At 49.5% G+C, this 16,620-nt stretch overlaps 1 protein-coding gene across 1 annotated transcript in view; it reads left to right on the top strand.

Annotated features, from left to right (window-relative positions):
- The first annotated feature begins 6 nt into the window (after positions 1–6).
- The window catches only part of BICD2 (bicaudal D homolog 2 (Drosophila)), a 55,002-nt gene continuing 38,388 nt past the window's right edge, over positions 7–16,620 (top strand). Inside the window, exon 1 of the mRNA XM_010835980.1 lies at positions 7–113. Coding sequence (XP_010834282.1) covers positions 96–113 — 18 coding nt within the window. The 5' untranslated portion in view covers positions 7–95. The remainder of the gene's footprint in view (positions 114–16,620) is intronic.

A 16,620-nucleotide genomic window follows, 5' to 3' on the forward strand; every position in this document is an offset into this window, starting at 1 on the left:
CGGCCGAGTACGGGCTGGCAGTCCTCGAGGAGAAGCACCAACTCAAACTGCAGTTCGAAGAGCTTGAGGTGGACTACGAGGCCATCCGCGGCGAGATGGAGCAGCTCAAGGAGGTAAGGAACAAGGGCGGCTGGCGCCACGCCCTCCGTGTCCCCCGGCCGTTTCCGACTCCGGACCCGGATCCCTCATCCCTCCGAACTGACCTCCGCGCCGACCCCAGAATCGGCCCTTGACCCGAGCCAAGAAGGCGACCCCCGAGGCAGCCGCCGACCCAGGCCGAACTGACCCCTTAGCCCGAGTTAGGTCGACCACCAGCCGACTGCTGACTCCGCGCCGACCAGACCAGCACCGGAGCACCCGGGGTCAGTGTGGTTGGCCGTCCCGGAGGCGGCCCTGCAGTGGATGACGGGCCTTAGGTGCTGTGGGCGATTTGGGTTCTAGAAGCCCTGGCCTCCGCGTCAAGGGCTGCGGTGGAGCCTGGTGGTTAGCCTTTCTGCTCTTGATGGCAGGTCTCGGGCACGGTGGGGGTGGTGTCCTTTGCGGTGTTTGACTTTTTGAGTAGCGGGGATTTGGACGTGGGATGGATGCAGGTGGCCGGCTGGGAAACACCAGGCGTGTGTATCCATCATTTCTATGTATATCATCTCCTGTCTCTGGGCGCAGCTGCCTTCAGCGGTTTCAGCGTCTTTTGTGAGCGCCGGGACACCAGGAAAGGGTCAAGTTGGGGACTTGCCTTGCATGTGGCGATCACAGCTGGCCGGGGTATCCCACAGGCCTTCCCCATGCTCTGCTCTCTGACCACCCCGCTGGTTACTTCTCTGGGATACAGTGTTCTGTCCACTTCCTGCCCTAGATGCCCATCCAGGCCCTTTCCCAAAGTTGAGGGACACGTCTGTGGATTTTTGTCACAGGTGAAGCCTTATCTCTCCTGTGATATTTTTACTCTGGGATGAACAGGTTGGACCACTGGGCTACCAAGAAATCTTGCAGTGGTAAAACTAGGCAGTCCTTCCCTGAAGTAGTTCTCTTAGATGATTTTAAACACCAATTCCTATCTCAATCCTTCTTGACTTCCCAGCCTTGTTGTAGGGGTGGGGAGGGAGAAGTTGCTTTCTGGGTGGACACTCAGGTTTGGACCTAGGTCTTGCCCCTTACTGGTGATGGGGCTATGAGCATGCACCTTCTCCCACCACACCATCTCACCTAGAAAGGGTTCATCTGAGATACATTTAAAAAGGCTAGAGAAGGTGTCAGATATTTAGCCTGTCAGTGTCTGAGATAGTTTTCTCCTTCCCTACTTGATTCTTCCCTTGTCCAGGTGGGCTCTTGGCCCTTGGTCTCAGGATCCACCACATTTGCTGCTTCTCCAGCTGCCCACCTCCCAGCAGCCTGCTCCAGGTGGCCTCAGGCAGGTCCCTGGAGTGTTTTGAGCCTCCATGCCTCACTTGGGAGACCAGTCAGGTTCCCTTCTGATAGTAAAGGGAGTTAATGCATGAAGGTACTTAAATCTGTGCTTGGTGGAACAAGTGCCCTGTTAGTGTCTGTAGAAGACAGATAAGGGTGCCCAAGGAGGATAGTTCTGTAGCTCCTTCAACTTGAGGTCTTGTATATGTCAGCAGGTATTGGTACCTCCTCCAAGCCAGCCTTATCTGGCACTAAATCTACTAGAGGGGTGATATGTGATCCCTCTGGCAAAAGCCTTATCTTACTATATGGGGCAGGCAATGATGGAGGGAGGCTTAGGGGCCTTGAGAAAATGAAGTGGGAGCATCTTAGGTTCACCTTCTCTACACTTCAGAGGGGAGCCTGGCCTTCCCCCGCCCCTCCCCTCAGAGTCTATTCAGATGGAAGTCTGAGCAGAAGCTAGAGGAAGGGGCATCAGAGCCTCAGTAGATATTGCCAGAAAGCTCACATCCATTTACGCAAAGTCAGTCAGCCTCTCTAAATCTTTGTATTGTTATACTTCAAAGTATTAACTCTTATTTTAAAAAATAAAAGATTTAGGGACTTCCTTGGTGGTACAGTGGCTAAGACTCCTCTCTCTCAATGCAGGGGGCATAGGTTCGATCCCTGATCAGGGAACTAGATCCCAAATGCTGCTTCAGAAAGACCCAGTGCAGCTAAATAAATAAAAATAATTTGAAAAAAAAAATTAAGATTTAAGGAGACAGTATCTATTGGATCTTTAAAAATTTTTTTTCTTCTGTAGAGAGATGAGCCATCTTCATTCTTTTTGAAGCTTTATTTCTTTAACTAAAGTGGGTTCGGTCACTAACAAGTCATGCCACAGAGGTACCTGTGTTCCTGTTCAGTGTTTGTAGATAGTATTGTCTTGAGGGAGGAAAGCCGACTGGCCTATCCCAGGTGACTGGGTTTGCGACCAGACCTGAAGAGTGTCCTGTGTAGGGCAGTGGTGCCGGCCCTGCAGCCTTTCTCGCTTGGTAAGTGTGTGTGTGTCTGTGTCCTGCTGACACCATGGTGTTAGGGAGGAGGGGTACTAATGGCCCATTTTGCTAGTGATTGAGCCTGGCCTACTGAGGGCCCCGTCTGTCCCAAGTTCTGCTGTGTCCCTTCCCCACCATGGTGGGGAAGAGAATCGGATAAATTTTGGTCAGCCATGTGGTGTTTCCTGTCCTTAGTGGCCATGGAACGTCTTGCTGTGTGTCCTCAGCTGCGGTTTGAGGAGGGCAGGGGTGCTGGGCTGACGGTTGCTGCCTGCAGGGCTCAGTTAGGCACCGGGAGTGGGTAGCTCTTTGGAATGTGAGGGTTTGGTTTGGAATGTGAGGGCCAGTGGTGGGAGTCCTAGTGCAGTCGCAGCCCCATCCTCATTCAGCTTCCAGAGAGAGCAGGAAGACAAGGTCTGGACGTCCTTGCTGGCTTCTGTGCTACCTCAGGATCTTGGCTGTGCAGTATACTTACATCCCAGGGAACCCAGGGGTGGAATTTGGTGAGCTGCAACCTGTCACAGGCTGGGACTGGTGCCTGGCACACAGTAAGTGCTTACTCAGTAAGCACACACAGTAAGTGTGTGCTGGCTGGTATCTTAAGCTTCTTCCTTCCCTCTACCTCACCCGACCCTGGATACCCTTCCTGCTGTCCCTCTCATTGTCTTATCTCTACTCCTTGCGGGATCTGGAGCAGCCCCACTGCGTCTCCTAGAGGGCAGCCTGAGCCGCTGGCCTGGCTCAGCCTACACTGCTCCCCTGCTTCCTAATTGCCTTCATGGTCCTCACTATCCCTGCCTCTTCCCAGTCTTGGATCTTGGAAGTCCTGCCTGCCCTTCAAGGCCTGGATGCTTTTCAAGGCCTCCTCTGGACTTGTCTGAGCCCAGCTCCCAGGTGACCCACATGGGTATCCCTCTCATCCTATAGGCTCAGCAGCCGCATGAAGAACTGTGGCAGAGCTGGTGAGAGCAGCTGCTCTGTCCTCTTTGCTTCCTCCTTCCCATCTCTCTTTATCATAATTTTCTCTCTCAGAGGATGGGGAAACCAAGGTAGGGATGGGTGTGAGTGTCTGAGGAAGGTGCAGTAGCTCAGACCAAGTTGGAAGTGGTCCTTGGGCACCAGGTTCCTGTCCAGGTTTGTAGAAGTTCCAGCCATGAGCTGGCTCCAGAGGAGGGTGATGTGAGGGCTGTTGCCCAGGCTTCACCCCTATTGATGAGTGGCTCTAGCCTCCCTGTGCCCCACCAACTCCTGCAGTCCTCATTCTGACTTTTGGGGTCACTACCCTGTTAGGTCTGTTGTACTGCTGTGGAAACAAAGGCACGAAGAAGTTGGCTTTGACTCAAGACTGTGAGCCCAGGCAACCTGTCCCCAAGAGAGCGGACACCTGCGGAGGAGGGAAGGTAATGGGAATCCTCTGTGCAAGGCTCAACCTCCTCAAGTGTTTGTCTTGGGACAGGAAAAGTCCTGATTTGGGCCAGACTCTGTGAGGATCCCACTTATCTGTTACCACCCTTGAACTTGGAGCAGAGAGCCATTGGGGATTGGGAGGCTCTGGGAGTCCTATGGGCCTCTCAGGGCCAGCTGTGTGGTAGTCTGCTGTTAGCCTGAAGAAGCCTGACTTGGGATAGAAGTTAAGTTCCAGGAAGTCCTGGAGGTGCTGAGGTGGCCCTGCTCCCAGGGATCTGATAGTTGGGAGAGGCAGCTTCCAGCATCCAAAGGCAGTGACCACGTGGCCTATTGTGTCCACATTGCTGGGCACTCCCCACTTTCCTGCCTGTAGAGCTTGTATCTGGTGTGGCATCGTGAAGCAATCTTGAGGGCTCTTCTACTTTTGAAAACTCCTGAGACCCCCATGTCACCTGGCAGTCTGTTTTCCTTTAGGCCATGGTGGGTGAGCTGCTGTGTACTTCAGTGTTTTGGGGGCGTGGCTCTGGACAGGTGGGTGGACACACTTAGAAGGAGCTGCTTTTCCATGACTGGTGCAGGAGGGAGGCCAGGCCTGAGAGTGGCTGTGCCCGGGCAGGCGAGGAGGTGCTACCTGTGCTGTCAAGGGCTGTGGTTTCCACATTCTGGCTCCACGGGGCCAACGGGACCCTGCCTGGGCCCTCAGGAGCTATGTGGCCCCAGAGGAATGGCTCTGCCCTCAGGCCAGTGTGCCTGGGGCACTTAGGCAGGTAGTGGCTGAGGCTCCGTGTGTTGAGCAGGTGCCTCAGAGAGAGCTGTGGCAAGGCAGACACAGACTCTCGCTGGGCCTTCCCGCTCAGGGAGCCCAACCCCTTCCTGTGAAGTGGGAGCTCAGTGTACCCTTGTCAGCCTGGGGCAGCCACTCCTCAGTCAGACCTGCTGCTCCACATGTGTGCACTGGATAAAGGGCCGGTACACACATTGAAGGTAAAGAAAGATTTGGTTTCTTAGTGAAGTGAAAGTGGCTAGTGGGCAGAGGCTAGATGAGACCCTCCTGGGCCTCAGGCCCCATATTGTCTACTGTTTGGAGTGTGGCCCCTTGAGCTATTCTCCAGAGCCAGGAGTGCCCAGTGTGACCTTCTAGCTGCTGTCCTGGGCATCAAACCACCCAGGGAGGTGGGCTGACAGCTGGGGCTGTAGGAGCAGGGTGGGTGTCAGGGACATGTGGCTGAACGGACAGTCCAGTGTCGGGTAGTCGATGGCATTAAGGAGGAGAAGACTGCTTTCTTCTCTAGAGATTCAGTTCAGTTCAGTTCAGTCGCTCAGTCATGTCCAACTCTTTGCGACCCCTTGAATCACAACACGCCAGGCCTCCCTGTCCATCACCAACTCCCGGAGTTCACTCAAAAAGTTATTCATTTACTTTTGCTGTTGTCCAGTCCCTCAGTTGTGACTGACTCTTTGTAACACCTTGGACTGTAGCACGCCAGGCTTCCCTATCCTTTGCTGTCTCCTGGAGTTTGCTCAAACTCATGTCTATTAAGTTGGTGATGCCATCCAACCATCTCATCTTTGGTTGCCCCCTTCTCCTCCTGTCTTCAATTTTTCCCAGCATCAAGGTCTTTTCCAATGAGTTGGCTCTACCCATTAGGTGGCCAAAATACGGGAGCTTCAACTTCAGCATTCCCCCTTCCAATGAATATTCAGGGTTGATTTCCTTTAAGATTGACTGGTTTGATCTCCTTGTTGTCCATGGGACTCTCAAGAGTCTTCTCCAGCACCATAATTTGAAAGCATCAGTTCTTCAGTGCTCAGCCATCTTTATGGTCCAACTCTCACATCCGTACATGACTACTGGAAAAACCATAGCTTTGACTAGATGGACCTTTGTTGGCAAAGTGATGTCTCTGCTTTTTAATATGCTGTCTAGGTTTGGCATAGTTTTTCTTCTAAGGAGCAAGGGTCTTCTAATTTCATGGCTGCAGTCACTGTCTGCAGTGATTTTTGGAGCCCAAGAAAATAAAGTCTGTCACTGTTTCCATTGTTTCCCCATCTATTTGCCATGAAGTGATGGGACTAGATGCCATGGTCTTAGTTTTTTGAATGTTGAGTTTTAAGCCAGCTTTTTCACTCGAAAGCATCAGTTTCACATGATACATCCTCTTTCACTTTCATCAAGATCAAAAAGTGGAAATGAGCATGTCTCTGTAGAAAGTACGGAATGTGTATGGAGGACTACTGCGTATTTCTGCTTGCCAGCTTTTTCTTCCTTTATGTGTGTGTGAGATGCATATGGTATTCTAAAAACCAGAAAGTGCTTTGAGCATCTATAACAGTTGTTTTTAAGGAGAGACGGGGTTTGGGGTTACTCTCTGAGTTGCAGTAAAGTAGGTTTCATTCAACTGGATGAAGATAATGAAGATTTCCATGGGTTTGGAAGCTGCTGTGCACATCCAGTCTACTGTGTCATGTGCAATAATGGTTGTGGTTTGAGTTTTATGGGTCTGCTTTTTGAAAGCAGTTCCCCTCCTAAAGGGTTTCCATCTTGAGGGGATGTTCTATGCACAACCAGAGCAGAGACATTGGCCTGCGTGTTTTCCTACCCACTTTGGTGCCTCCAGCTTTGGCAGCCTGCATTTTGTGTCTCACTTCTTCCGTAAGTACATTGATGTGTTGTGCTGAGAAGATAACTTTAAAAAAAAATAAAACATAGTCACAGATTAATTTTTACACCTCATAGGATTAACAGTGATTCCTTAATGTTGTCTTTTATCTGGTCAGCGTTTGGATTTCCCTGTTCAGTTCATAGTTGCTTTACAGACTTGTTGTACTGCATTATAAAATCCCTGTACTTTACCTATTCAACACTGCTCCACCCCCCAAAAAGAACCCATGGCAACCATTGATCCTTTACTTTTACTGTAGTTTTTTTCCCTTTTCTAGAATGTCATATAATTAAAATCATACAGTATGTAACCTTTTCACGTTGGCTTCTTTCACTTAGCGACATGCGTTTAAGATTGATCCATGTGTTTTCATGGCCTGATAGCTCTTTTTATTTAAAAAAATCACAGAATTGTTTAGATGTACCATAGTTTGTTTATCCATTCAAACTGGGCATCTTGGTTACTTCCAGTTGGGGGTGTTTGCTGTGACAAAGCTGTTATAAAGCATCCATGTGCACGTTTTGTGTGGACGTAAATTATCAACTCTTTTAGGTAAACACCAAAGAGTATGCAACTTTTTGGATCATAGGCTAAGAGTAGGTTTAATTTTGTAAGAAATCACCTTGCAAGTGCTGCACGAGTCTGTATTCCCGCCAGCAGTGAATGAGAGCTCCTGCTCCGTCTCTGTACCTGCATTCAGTGTTGCCAGTGTTTTGGCTTTTATCCACTAGAGTAGGTGTGTGGGGGCATCTCATAGTTCTCATCTGCATTTCTCTGCTGACGTATGATGTGGAACGTGTTTTCATGTGTTTGCTTGCTGTTTGTATATCTTCTTTGTTGAGTTGTCTGTTCCGATCTTTTGGTCATTTTAAAATGGAAATATTTGTTTTCTTATTATAGATTTTAAGAATTCTTTATTTTGGATACAAGTCCTACTTTTCAAATTTGTAACCTAGTGATTTGGCTTTTCATTCCCTTAACAGTGTCTTTCACAGAGCAGTTTTTAATTTTAGTGCCATTTTGCTTTCATATTAAGATTGTCATCACCAAGCCTAAGGTCATGTAGATCTTTTCCTATGTTTCTGTCTAGAGGTTGATAAATTTTGCCTTTTATATTTAGATCTTAGATCTCTGGTTCATTTCAGGTTGGTTTTTGTGAGAAGTATATAGTCTGTGTCCAGGATTCTTTTTGTTTTTGCACATGGATGTACAAGCTCCAACACCATTTGTTGATGAGACTGTACTTTCTTTATGAAGTTGCTTTTGCTCCTTTGTCAAAGATCAGCCTATTACGTGTGTGGGTCTACTCCTGGAAGTTCTGTTCTGTTCTGTTGATCTGTGCAATTATCCTTTTTCCAGTACTCTACTCTCTTGATTGTATGCTGCTGATTTTATTAGGTTTGTGTCCTTTTCATGTGTTAGTGGCGAATCTTCCCCTTAAGGCCTGTGTTTTTTGTTGTGTGACTCAGCACAACTGAATGGTGTCTGCTGGCCTGGGTCTTCAGCCCTGCGTTGACAGGGTTGGTCCTGGTCATAATCAATTGATAGTCTTTTTTTTTTTTTTTTAATCTTGAGGAAAAGTAATAGAGTGCAAACTGTTAAAAACAAAAATCACTAGTACAGTTGGTTAGATTTTTGATAGAAGATGAGAAGTGAGACTTCTCTGTGTCTTTTTAAGATGGTCCATGGGAACTTCTGTTTGAGCAGCTCAGTTAGGGTTGTCTTTACCCCTGAGAATCCACCTGGAGAGTTGCTTAACCTGCTAGCCTTATGCGTTTGACTCAGGAGTTAAGGGAGAGGTGTGGACTCAGCCACTGCTCAGACCTGGGATTGAGTCCCACTTGGGCATTTAATAGCTGCTTGCCCCACAGGCAGAAGCTGGCTGCCAGGTTCCTCCAAAAGTGTAACAGACATGTTCCTTTCTGGGCTTCAGATGCCTTCTCTTTTATCTCAGGTCACCTGTGTAAGCCCCTTTCCAGCCTGCCAGGCCTCTAGCTCTGGCCCTTCCTGTGGTGCTAGGGCCAAACTCCACCCTCAAGATGCCAGCCTTTCCCCATGCCTGCTCCCCCTCTTCACCATCTTTAGGACAGGTTTTCGGGACCCATGATAGATTTACGGTTGGTGTGGGTGGTGCTCCACACGCCAGGCTGCCAAATCTACATCTCCCGCAGACTCTTCACTGCCAAGCACACCTCTTTTCCCTCCTGTGCTCTCAGCATCAGTCTCACCTCCACTGTGGGATGCCCCTTTGTGCCCGTGTTGGTTGAAGTCTGGATCACATCTGTTTTCAGGACCGACAGAAGGCTGTGAGGCTTTGGAGAAGGGAGCGTGCCTGGGCCAAAGGCACCAGGCAGAGGGTCAGGGCTTGACATGGCACTTTCTTTGGTTGTGGTTTGCACAGTGGCTGCTGCAACCTGAAACAGTATTGGTGCTGTTGTGATTGGGCTGAGAAATGGCCCCAGGTAATCTGCTGGATGGTGTCCGGATGAGTCACTTGTGTTAGGCAGTGGGCTTTAGTGCCTGAACTATGATGAAGTGAACTGTGTGTGCATGTATGTGCATGTGTTCACGTGTGTGTGTGTGTGTGTGTGTGACAGCACAGGAAGGATCTCTGCAGCCTCACTCTTTGGGTGACCTTGATATGTGGAGGGTGGAGGGGCAAGGCTCGGGGAAAAGACACCCGGCTTCAGTATAGGGTCTCAGCTGCCCACTCTGAACCTCAGGTTCTCACCTCCTTTCATGAGCAGTCAGCACCCTCGGTTCCTCAGGCTGTGCCAGTCCTTAGTGGCATTGGCCCTCAGAGTATCCGAGGTTTACCCTGCAAGGGTGATTGTGATGGAATGCTGGACATGGGGGACACTTGGCCAAGACCTTTCGTCTTACCTTGCTGCAGCGACTAACAGGCCCGTCTACTTCCAGGGCAGATGTGAACATCGAATCATCGTTACAGCCATGCCCACGGTTCCATAGGCTCCACTTTCGTCCCCAGAGCTGCAGACCTCTGGGTTCTTGGCAGGAACACGACTTGAGTTACAGGGTCTCTGGCTACTTGCTGACTATGAGCCTTGTTGGATGTCCCTTCCTAAATGGCGCTAATAATATGAAGACGTGTTGAGATTAGAGATGAGGTAAGAAACCCCAGTTAACTCTTCTGGTGTTTCCAGCCCAGAATAGTCCTGGCTGTGCTGCCTGCTGAGTGTCTTCTGAGGCTTGGGACAGATGGCAGCTGGACAGCTCCCCCCAACTTCAGGCCATTCAATAGAGGTTTGTATCTGGCAGCCAGCTGCCGTGGAAGACAAGAGCTTGTCCCAGGACCCAGGATTGGCAGATGAACCAGGGTCTATAGGGATTGCCACCAGCTACAGGGCTCAGCTGGCCAGAAGCCTGTCTGCTGACATTGGGGCAATTAGGGTGTAATCTTCTCTAAATGACACCCAATTCTGGCTAAATCCCTCCTGCCCAGGAGTGGATTCTCAGTTTTCTAAAAGCAGCTTAGTGTTTGGACACTGCCCAGGGCAGCTGGGGTTTGTGGTTGGTGATGGGATGGATGTGGGCCGGTGGGACGGACGTGGGGAGTGGGGGTGTTCCCTATGTGGGCACCAATCCTTGAGTCCAGTTCTTCTGATCCCTACAGCCAGTGTGCAGATGCTCTGTTGAGAAACTGAGACCGGAAGTCACACAGTGGGAAGGGCAGGCCAGTGGAGAACAGCTGTCATACGTGTGCCCCTCCTAGACCTTTGGAGGGGATCTAGGACAAGGGTGGGCCTTGGCATGCTGGTCTGCTGGATGCTAATTGTCTGCCGGACAGGGTGTATACAGGTGTGCTGGCAGCATCTGTTCCGCTGCAGTTCTCAGGTGGGCCCCATCTCCAGGAGGCCCCGCCTCTCCTGCAGGGGGATTTGTGCAGCCTTCCCAGGTGCCTCCCTGCCTCCTGCCAGATGAGGCTGTTGGGCCAGTTTGGAACCCAGCTCCACCCTCACGCCACCCCTTCTCCAGCATATCTTGCCTTTTCCAGGACACCCCAGATCTGGGAACTACTTTGCTGCAAAGAAGTAAAGTCGTTTTTGGAGTGAGAAGCACTATGGTGCCACTCGGGGGAATCATCTGACTTAGCATAACCATGGTTTGCTCACCTGTGAGATGGGAGTGTTAAGTTTATACTTTGCATGGCTTTGTGAAGATCACATGAGATTCACACCCATCTCTGTCTCTTTTGGGTGGTAGCCAGGCCTTCCCAGGCTGCCTCCCAAAATGCTTAGGGGCCTGGGGCCATGCCTGCCACCACCTGTCTGTTCAGGAAACCTGTGAGCCAGGTAAGTGGGAGTGGGTCTGGGATAGGTCCTTCTTGGAGTGGAAGGTAAGAGCAGATAGGAAAAGCTGGCTGAGGAGGTGAGCTGAGGTCTCTCGGAGTGCACATGGGGTCCTTTTGTGCAGGTTTGCAGATCTGTGAAGGCCTGTTTAGGGAATGGGTCTGTTTCTGGTTTCTCAGCTGACTTGGTTCCAGTGGAGGCTCATGTGGAGCTGGTGTGGTGTATTGAATTTCCTGCATGCCAGGGTCACCTGGGAATGTTCAGAAATTCCAAAGCATTGGCCACACCCTGAAGGATCAAAACAGCTTCAGGGTAGGACATGGCATCAGAAGTTTTCATACTTCTGGAAGGATCCCAGTGGGAAGATGAATTTAAGAAACCCATCGTGTCACTGCAGCTTATGTTAGGGATCTGAACTTTCCCTGGTCACATGGGTGGACTATCATTCTGTACTTTTGTGGTTATAGAATTTAATTGCATCTCTCTACCTTGGTACACAGTCAGGGCCCAGGAATGCCCTTGGCTGTGTTCATGTGCTGGCGGGAAAGCCTGCCTCTTTGCTTCCCATGGCCAGGTGGTGGGCCACCAGCTGCTCTGGGCTGGTCCTGGAAAGTATGCATAAGCCACAGGCAGACCCAGGGAGAGGGGTGAGCCTCAGAGCGATTCCTGCTGCCAAGTCACTGGGGATGTATATCCTGCTAGCTGGGGAGGGGAGATGGAGAGATGCCTGCAAGGCCTGTTTCCCAGCTCCCGCAGCACCAAGCCTCACCCAGCACCCCTACTACCTGTCCATTCACTGGACCTGCTGTCCCTGTCCACCCGTTGCTGATGTGGGCTTGTCACCCCTCTGCAGTGCCCCCACATCCTCCCTGTTCTCCAGTCAGTCCACATATATTTACTGAGCACCAGTCATTTGCCAGGCTTGGGCTTGCCCACTGACTCTAGGCCTGTACCCCACTGAGGAGGCAGAGACTCAGTTGCCAGGCATGGGGTGCCCTGTGTGCACCACTGCTTGCATTCCCACTTGCCACACCCACTTTCCCTGTGTGAGAAGCCACCTCACCCCCACCACCCTGGCCTGCACTAATGTATCCAGGCGGTTTGAACCCTGCCTTCCCCCAGCCCAGCTCTCTGCATCTGTGAACTGAAATGATAGAGCACCAGCCCTAGGGTGGCTTTCTGTAGGGAAGGTGGCAAGTCCAAGGGTAGCCCCAGCACTTTTATTTTCCTGCCTGTTCCCTACTATCCCCGGGACTGATTGCCCTGAGTTCATGCCCTGCCTCAATCCAGGCTCCCTTGACCGCTGGTGACACCCCAGTCTGAAATATGGCTTGATGAGGACCGAGCAGAGATGTCACAGGCTCCGTCCAGCCTTCCAGAGGGTTCTGTCCTTGTGTGGGAGCTTGGCCATGTGTCCCCTCCACCCCTGGTTTCTTTTCCTGGAAGTTGCTCCTCCTGGCCAGTTAGGTCTTACCCACCTGTTGGAATTTGGCTGATTCACCGTGAGGTGATGCTGAGCTTCTTTTCTAGTGGCAGAAGGTATTGTTCAGGTCCACCTCTGACAGATGCTTCTGGAGCAACAAATTTGGCTGCTGTCCAGATGATTCTATCTACAATTAGTTCTCATTTTAAAATTGAGGCATAATTTACTTATTACAAGACACAGTTGTTTGCACTCCTGTGGCTGCCTTGCCTGAGGGTCATCCTCACATACCTTCCAGCTCACGTCATCCAGTACAGCCCTGCTGGCCTGCTGCTGCAGGTTCTGTTTTAGACTTACATGTTGATGGGCTACACCCAGGTGGCCTTTTTGTCTGGCTGCTGTGAGCCAGAGGAGGCATCGGAGCTGTGAGTGTTGGTGCTTGCTTTTCTCTCTGAGCAGTAGTGCCTGAGTCACCAGCACCTCCCCTTGGAGGATGCCAGAGTCACCTGTTCCAGGCTCTGTGTGGACCTGCATTCTCAGGTTCCTCAGTGATACCCATAAACAGAACTCATCTCCCTTTGTCCGGGACAGATACGCACAGATAGCCACCCTGGTCCTCTGGCTAAAAGGCCAGCTCCTCTGCAACCTCTGCCCCTTCTGCACTTCACCCTAATGCTTGAGGGTGGCCGGGCTCTGCCAGGAGGGAGATAATCTCCGTAAGTCATGTGAAGTAGGAGCAGGAACCAGCATAACCAGTCTCAGCCAGATCTGGGAATTAATAAGCACTGCCCCAGTAAGCTAAAACATTTCAGATTCTAGGCCTGAGACCACAGGAATGACTGACTGGCAGGCAGGTGGGTCTGCACCTGGGAAGGGACAGTTCTGGTTCCTGGTGTGATTCTTAGGTGTGGGCAACGGAACAACAGAGTTGTGGGTCCCATGCTGGTTCTGCCTTCCAACCTGTTACACTGCTTTCCTGCCTTCTGTGGCAGTTTCACCTGGGAAGTCATGTGGAGTTGCTTTTTCCCAGAGTTCAGTTTCTCACCTGGGAAAGAAGGTCCCTCCTGTGAGAGAAGCGAATGGGCTCTTGTTGGTGCAGACTGTGAAGTGCACAGGCCTCACGTTATTGTTAACCCTCCTGGACCTCTCCCCAACTGTTTTGTCTCTTCCCTGGGCCCCCATCAAAGCTGGAAAGCAGGGCCCGAGAAAATGGGCTTTGGAGCCACTCTGTTTCTGAGTGCTCTGTGAGCCTCAGCATCTTTCTCCAGGACCTCTGTCCTGGATGTATCCTCATTGATTGCCATCTCTAGCCCTTTTTATGCCCCTCTCTCCTTACCCCATCCCTGGTCCAATCTGTACTTTGTAGCTGTTGTAACTTGTTTTTCTCCAGTTACCAACAAGGCTGTGTGCCTGTATGGGGTGAAAGGAAGCATATGGCCCACAGTGAGCCTGCAGTCCATTTTTTTGGTTCCATTTTCTGGCTGGACCTTACATTCTGATATCAGGTTTTTGCTGAAGTGCAGTTGTGGAAAGTTGCTCTCTCATTGTGTGTCTGATAACTTCTGTTTCATTCGGAAAGAGTAATTGATCTCCCTGGGTTATATTCAGATCTGGGGTACATTTGGTTTGGGTATTGTATGGGGCTTCCCAGGTGGCACAGTTGATAAGGAATCTGCCTGCCAATGCAGGTACCGTGGGTCCAGTCCCTGGGTCAGGAAGATCCCTTGGAGGAGGAAATGGAAACCCACTGCAATATTCTTGCCTGGAAGATCCATGGCAGAGGAGCCTGGCAAGCTACAGTCCAGGGTCACAAAGAGTCAGACACACTGAGCAACTGAGCACCAGTTGTTAATCTTATAACTGTAATCAGGTGCAGTAAAACACAGACTTTTAAGTGCATGTACACACCATCCCTGGGCACATTTGCACCCTGCTTCTGGTAATTTCTCATCACCAAGAGTGGTGGTAGCTTAAGGTACTGAGCATCTCACCTCTAGCATTGTACATTTAGATAACATTTCAGATACTGCTTCATTTTCAATGGTTTGATTCTGTTGGGTTGGCCAAAAGATGCATTTGGGTTTTTCCATAAAGTGTTAAGGAACTGACCTTTTGGCCAACCCAGTAAATTCCGTTTATCACAGTTTTGATAATGGTCATACAGTACTATTTTAAAATTAAAATTAGTTTTATTAAAGTACAGAAACTACACGATCATCTTTATACAGCTCAATGTCCCCATGCAGCTCCATAGATGGAGCAAGGAGCATGTTGTCAGCATCCCAGGGACTGTTCTCTGATGCTTGTCCAGAGGTAATTGTTCAGACTCTGCCCCATGAATTAATCATGCCCGTTTTCAACTTAGCATAGGCAGTCCCACAGACTTTGAGTTTTGTGTGTTCACTCTGAATTTTGTGTCTAGAGACACGGATTTGTGGATTGATAGCACTCATTGCTGATAGGGTTGCATGTGGACACACCATGCTTGCTTCCCCAGGTTTGGGCAGGTGGATTCTGAGCCTCCGCACATGCATGTAGGTAGACCCAGGGTGGGCACTGGTGTCCATGTTAAATTCCAGCCTTTCTGGTCCATGTCCTAGTTGCCAGCCTGGTGCTGGCTTTCATTTCCCAGTGGACCTCTCCTGTGTTGACCCTCTTTTTGCGAGGAGCCTATTCAGGATCTTTACCAGTTTTTCTGTGGGGTGTCTGCTTCTTTCCTCCTTATGTGTCAGAGTTCGTGATGTGGTTTGGATGTGGATCCTCCTGCCCTTCAGCAGTAGGTCCACCGCTGGTGTAATAGAAGAGCTGGCGTGAGAGGGTGGGGATGGCCCAGAGTTACAGCTGTGCATCTACCAGGATAGATGAGGCCTTGACATGGCTTTGGCCTCTTGGACTCAGTTTCTTCCTTCATCAACTGGGAACCAGAATTCTCCTGAGAACTTTGAGCTAGGCAATAAGTGAAATAATCGATTTAAGGAGAATTTTAAGAGTGGTAGCTATTGTTGCTAATACTAAATTATTTTAAATAGTAGGATACCTTATACCTACTATGATGGCTAAAATCGAAAGACCAGCAATAACAAGTATTGACAAGGATGTGGAGAAATCAAAACCCACACTTGAATGGAAAATGATATGCTGCTTTGGCAAATGATTTGGCAGTTTCTTGGTGTCAAACATAAAGTTATCATATATATACCACTGGTTCACTCCTACATACATACCCAGGGAATTGAAAATATATGTCCACACAACTTGTACATACATGTTCATAGTAGTAGTATTCATGACAACCCAAAAGGGGGAACAACCCAAATGTCCATCAGCTGATGAATGGATAAACACACGTGGTCCATGCATACAATGGGATAGTATTTGGGAATAAAAAGAAGTGAAGTGCTGGTACACGCTATAACATGGATGAACCTTGGAAGCATTATGATCAGTGAGAGAAGCAAGTCACAGAAAATAAAATTGTATGGTTCCCTTTATATGAAATATCCTGAATAGACAAAGCCACAGAGATAGAAAGTACACTATTTAGGGTCTGGAGAAAGGGAGCTGGGGAATGAATACTAATGGGGAATGAAAGTGTGGGTTATGAAAATGTGAAATTAGATGATGATAATGGTTGCTCAATCTTGTGACTCTATTGAAAACTACTGAATGGAATTGTACGTAAAATAGGCAAATGTTATGGCATGTAAATTATACCTTAAGGTTTTTTCAGTGGAAGCAAAGGGAAGAATCTCTTTGCTTGCTAAATCATCTGGATAAACTACACTATGCTCTCACGTAATCCCAGAGGATTTGGGGCAGTTTCCTTCAGCTTGATAGCTGTGCAGTCCCTAACATGTGAGCTACAAGTGACAGCTCAGGCACCTTACCCTCCTACTTGGGTTCAGCCCTTTTCAGTAGCTTATTTATCATTGTCTTTGAATAAATCTTGGGTTTCTGGTTAAATTAGTATTCAAGGTTAACGTCTTTAAGTGGTTGCAGTATCACTCTGTTTTGTGTTTTTTGGCTACAAGCCATGTTAGGATCTTAGCTCCCTGACCAAGGATCAAACCTGCATCTCCTGCATTGAAAGGCTATGTCCTAACCACTGGACCGCCAGGTAAGTCCCCTGGATAAAATCATCAGTTCAGTTCAGTCCAGTCGCTCAGTCATATCCGACTCTTTGCGACCCCATGAATCGCAGCACGCCAGGCCTCCCTCTCCATCACCAACTCCCGGAGTTCACTCAGACTCACGTCCATCGAATCAGTGATGCCATCCAGCCATCTCATCCTCTGTCGTCCCCTTCTCCTCCTGCCCCCAGTCCCTCCCAGCATCAGAGTCTTTTCCAATGAGTCAACTCTTTGCATGAGGTG

Source organism: Bison bison, unplaced genomic scaffold (assembly GCF_000754665.1).
Source record: "Bison bison bison isolate TAMUID 2011002044 unplaced genomic scaffold, Bison_UMD1.0 scf7180017864057, whole genome shotgun sequence".
NCBI classification, from domain to species: Eukaryota; Metazoa; Chordata; class Mammalia; order Artiodactyla; family Bovidae; genus Bison; species Bison bison.